Source organism: Lynx rufus, unplaced genomic scaffold (genome assembly GCF_022079265.1).
Source record: "Lynx rufus isolate CCGP_SWC_20201006 ecotype Redwood Valley unplaced genomic scaffold, mLynRuf1.p SCAF_8, whole genome shotgun sequence".
Classification (NCBI taxonomy): domain Eukaryota; kingdom Metazoa; phylum Chordata; class Mammalia; order Carnivora; family Felidae; genus Lynx; species Lynx rufus.
The window spans coordinates 25,146,332-25,151,952 of NW_025814896.1; the positions used below are offsets into that span (position 1 = coordinate 25,146,332).

Genomic DNA, 5,621 nt, shown 5'->3' on the forward strand with positions numbered 1-5,621 from the left:
TGAGTCATCCAGGCACCCCTACCCCTTTTATTAAATGACAAAATCAATACCTGGTTGTCATAAAGAAGCCTGACATTACACACAAATAACTTGGAAAATAAATATTCTTCATAGCCTCAACTTCTAGAAATAACTGCTGTTAACATACTCATAGTGACTATTCCCCTAGATCTCTTTCTCTATGCACATACTTAAAAAAAAAATCAAAACAGGCACATTTGGTACATTGTTTTGTTTTGTTTTTATCTTAGAGCACATGAGCAAGCAGGGGAGAGGGACAGAGGAAGAGAGAATCTTGAGCAGGCTCCATGCTCAGCACAGAGCCTGATGCAGGGCTCGATCCCATGACCCTGGGATCATGACCTGAGTGAAAATCAAGAGCTGTACACCTAACAGACTGAGCCACCCAGGTGCCCCAGGTATATTGTTTTGTAACAAAAACATTTTATGTAACAATATACCTTGGCCATATATTGCAGCAAAGGTTCTGGATCTTTCTGTTGGATTTTCCTAGCTCTTGATGCCCTGGAAAGGTGGGGCAAGTTCTAGTGTAAAGATTCAGGCAGTGGGCACCTAGGTGGCTCAATCAGTTAAGCATCTGACTTTGGCTCAGGTCACAATCTCACGATTTGTTAAATTTGAGCCCCGTATCGGGCTCTGTACTGACAGCTCAGAGCCTGGAGCCTGCTTCGGATTCTCTGTCTCCCTCTCTCTCTGCCCCTCCCCTGCTCATGCTCTGTCTCACCCTCTCTACCAAAGATAAAGAAACTTAAAAAAAAAAAAATTCAGACAGAAGCCCCCATGCAAAAGCAAGAAAGCCAGCATTTTAACCCTTCCTCTCATCCCCTCCCTACTAAGTTAGAGTTTTACTTAAATTGGTTCAGCCCGATCTGGACAAATCATGGCTGGGTTTTGAGAGGCAGTTCTGAGCTGGCTATTTGAGAAGTAACACTTATGATAAGGCAGACAGGGCCTTCACTTGGGAGGCTGAACAGTAAACTGTAAATGAACCCGGACTGGGATTCCAGACACCTGAGTTCCTTATCTTGCTTGACTCTGCATTTTGTATGTTTCATTACCATTAAATTTTTGAGATATCTCTTTCCTAGGTGAATTACAAACGTAGAAAACCGAAATATCTTTTTATTAGGCCATCTTATTAGGTATAAATTGGGAAAGAGGGAAATAAACCTACCACTATTTGAAGAAAAGGAGTATGTAGTTGGAAACACCAAGAGAATGAACTGAGAAACTGCTGCAAACAATAAAAGAATTCTGCAGAATAATATGGTAAAGAATTAATAAATAGCCACTGCTTTCATATATGCAAACATCAACCAGGTAGAAGACCTAATGGAAAAAAATATCCTATTTATAATAGAAACAAAAAAGATGGAAAAGGATTCATTTTGTAAAGAGATTTAATAATTTCTTTATAAAATACCTTGGGATTATTCATTCACTTCTTTACAAAAGACCTATATGCAGAAAATGTTAAAATATTACCAAAGAGGAGCACCAGCGTGGCTCAGTCAGTTAGGTGTCCAAATCTTGATTTCGGCTCAGGTCATGATCTCACAGTTCATAAAATCAAGCCCCATATCAGGCTCCATGCTTACAGCATGGAGCCTGCTTGGGATTCTCTCTCTCCCTCTCTCTTTCTGCCCTTCCCCTGCTCATGTGCACTCTCTCTCTCTCTCTCACTCACTCAAAATAAATAAACATTAAAAAGATATATTAGCAGGGGCACCTGCATGGCTCTGTTGGTTAAGCACCCAACATCAGCTCAGGTCATACTCTCATGGTTCATGAGTTCGAGCCCTGCATCAGGCTCCATGCTGACAGTGCAGAGACTGCTTGGGATTCTCTCTCTCTCCCTCTCTGCCCCCTCCCCATTTGCATTCTCTCTCTCTCTCTCTTTCTCTCAAAATAACAAATAAATAAACTTAAAATATATATCTATATCATCTATCTATTTAAGCAAAGAACATCAAAGATTTGAATAGAAAAACATGTTCCTGTATAAAATGACTCAATAACACGAAGATGTCATTTTTACTATATTTACATTTATCCTAATGCCACTAGAAATACCAACAAAATTATTTTTTAAAACTAAACAAGGTGATTCTAAATTCCATAGGAAAAATAAACAAATAGGAGCTTCCAACTCCTATTTTGGCTTAGGTCACGATTCCAGGGTCATGGTATCGAGCCCCATGTCAGGCTCTGTGCTGAGCATGGAGCCTGCTTAAGATTCTCTCTCTCTTTCTCTCTCTCTCTCTCTGACCCTCTCCCACTCGTGGTCTCTCTCTCTAAAAAGAAAAGAAGAAAATAAAAATAAGCAAATAGGAATATCTGGTAAAACTCTGAAAAACAGAATGAGAAAAACCAGCTGCATCAGACATTCAAACTTATTACATAACCACAACAAGACAGTGCAGCTACGTCACATGAATAGATAGGGAGTAACTACTTAGACAGAAGAGAAAGTCCAGAATACACCCAAAATACAAGGAATTAAGTATATGATAATGGTGGCATCTCACACAAGAGGAAAAAAAAGAGACTATTTCAAGAGAGTTGATGGGACAGCAAGGTAGCCCACATGGGGGAAAAAAAAGATCCATTCTTCACTCTCTTCTTCAAGATAATTTCAACATGAATCAAAATTTAAGTTAAAAAATAAAGATACTAGGAGAAAACATAAATTCCTTTATTTCGTTGGCATGAAAAAGTCTTCTCTAATCATGACTAAAATTCCAAAGAAATTTGACAGACAGCAGACATAAAAAGAAAGAAAGAAAGAAAGAAAGAAAGAAAGAAAGAAAAAAAAAAAAGAAAAGAAGAAAGAAAGAAAGATGAGGGGGGAGAAAGAAAGGGAAAAAGACTTCTACATGGCAAAAATACCAGAATCAATTTTTTTTTTATTTTTTTGAATGTTTATCTACTTTTGAGAGGGAGGGAGAGCGAGCGAGCACAGATGGGGGAGGGGCAGAAAGAGAGAGAGAGAGAGACAGACAGAATCTGAAATAGGTTGCAGCCACTGAGCTGTCAGCATGGAGCCCGATGTGGGGTTCGAACTCTGAACAGCGAGATCATGACCTGAGCTGAAGTTGGACGCCTAACCGACTGAGCCACCCAGGCACCTGCGGAATCAAATTTAAAAAGCAAACAATATATTGGGAAAAATTTTTTCTGTAACTCATATCACAGACAAAGGGCTAATCCCTTGATATGTAAAGAGCTCTGGGAAGCAAAAAGAAAAACAACCCAATATTAAAATGGGCAAGGATAAAAATGGATAATTCATCAACAAAGGAAGTGCATGAAGAGATGTTCAAATTAACCCAGAGTAAGAAACGTGCAAAACACACTGATCTGCTGTTTTTTACCAACAGATCAGCAAAAACCTTAACATGACACTCTTAGTGAGCCCACAGCAGTCTCATTCATCTGTGGTAAAGTTAATGAACAACATAAATTGGTACAACCCCTATCGAGCGCAATTGGAAATGCCAAAATTTAAAATACATATACCCTTTGACCCCAAAACTCCATTTCTGAGAATTTATAACAGCAACATTTACCAGTAAGCGTGAAATGCTGAATGCACAAGGTTATTTGCTGCAGTATTGTTCATAACAGCATATGATTAGAAAGAATCTAAATGTTCATTAACAAACTGGTTAAATAATTTACAGTATATAAACAATGGTACACAATTATAAAAAGGAATGAGTGGGACTTCTGACTCCACCAAAATGAAATAGCCTCATTTCTCCTAGGTCTTCTTGCTTAACTAAAAAACCCTGGACATAACACAACAACAAGCGTAAGAAGACTCTGAAGGATGGAAAGGAGGATACATTACAAACCAATAGCTGTCATGAATTTAGATGCAAAAATCTTCAACAAAATATTAGCAAATCAAATCCAGCAGTGTTTAAAAATAATTATATACCATGCCCAACTGGGATTTATTTGAGGTATAGGGGAAGAAAAAATTTTATTCTATCCTTCTAGTTTCTTTTGGTTAGTCTACTAATCAAATCAACGCAAGGTGTATTCACAGGAGAAAAACAAATTTAATTACATACATACAGGAAGAAATATGAGACCCAGGGACAAGTTGGTCAGTTGAGGCTTATATGCCATCCTGAGCTAAGGAATGGGATAGGGATCTGGGGCTTCAAAGGGAAGGAGGATAATTTACAGGACAATTAGAACAGATGTTTGGTTGATGTTTGCCCTGCCATACAGACAGGTCTTTCAGATAAAAATTCTCTCTGGTAATAGCTCTCTTTCTTGACCAGGGCCCCTGTCTAAACACTTTCAGGTAGTTAAGAGAGAGGTAAGAGTTTGTCTTGAGTTTGCTGGGTCTGGATTGCCTTAAACTCAAAATAATCCGCATGACAAAGTGTCATATTTTGGGTATTTTGCTCCTCCTCACAGGTATGCAATTGTGGTATCCTAATTTAAAGAAGAAATATATGGAGCTCTGTCCGGCGTTTACGATCCGCCTTCATCGGTCTGTACAGTCGCTTGTCAGACCCCAGCCGCCAAGATGGTGAAGCAGATCGAGAGCAAGTATGCTTTTCAGGAAGCCTTGAACAGTGCAGGGGAAAAACTTGTAGTAGTTGATTTCTCTGCCACGTGGTGCGGACCTTGCAAAATGATCAAGCCCTTCTTTCATTCCCTCTCTGAGAAGTATTCCAACGTGGTGTTCCTTGAAGTAGATGTGGATGACTGTCAGGATGTTGCTTCAGAGTGTGAAGTCAAATGCATGCCAACCTTCCAGTTTTTTAAAAAGGGACAGAAGGTGGGTGAATTTTCTGGAGCTAATAAGGAAAAACTTGAAGCTACCATCAATGAATTAATCTAATTATGTTTTCTGAAAACATAACCAGCCATTGGCTCTTGAAAACTTGTAATTTTTTTTATTTACAAAAAAGGAAAGATCAAGTGTGAAGACTATATACCCAACTGCCATCTGATTATAAGTGACAATAAAATATTAATTCTACCCTTTTTAAAAAAAAAAAAAAAGAAATATATATTGGATCTTCCTCCCAGTTTCTGGCACAGAGCTTCTAAAACCCTTGGAATTTCCTGTGAGGAGAGTCATAAAGGTAACTTTTGTTATCTTAATGAGGTAACTTTTGGAAAGCACCTAAGGTGGGAGCTAGCTGTCAGGAAAACTAACCATGTGCTTAGAGGATTGGAATACTCAGTTCTACCTCCCTGATCTCTGGGATAGAAGAGATCTACCTTCTAAGGTAGAAGCGTTGGAGAATTCAATCACCAATAGCCAATGATTTAACCTATAATGCCTTTGTAACGAAGCCTCCATAAAAACCCAAAAGGATGAGGTTTGGAGAGCTTCCAGGTTGGTGAACAAAAGGCTTCCACATGCCACCATTCCAGACTCCAAACTCAACAAGTCTCTTCTGGCTGTTGGTTTGTATCTTTTAATATAATTTGCAATAAGTCAGTAATCCATTGCATAAATGGGTTTCCTGAGTTCCGTAAACCACTGTAACAAATTAATCAACCCTACGGAGGGGTCATAGGAACCACTGATTTACAGACAGTTGGTCAGAAACAGAAACACAGATTAA

At 38.7% G+C, this 5,621-nt stretch overlaps 1 protein-coding gene across 1 annotated transcript; it reads left to right on the forward strand.

Moving 5' to 3' along the window:
• Positions 1 to 4,502: 4,502 nt before the first annotated feature.
• On the forward strand, positions 4,503 to 4,992 carry LOC124503457 (thioredoxin). Its single transcript, XM_047068523.1, has one exon. The coding sequence runs from the start codon at positions 4,568 to 4,570 to the stop codon at positions 4,883 to 4,885; it is 318 nt and encodes a 105-aa protein (XP_046924479.1). The 5' UTR covers positions 4,503 to 4,567; the 3' UTR covers positions 4,886 to 4,992.
• The last annotated feature ends 629 nt before the right edge of the window (positions 4,993 to 5,621 follow it).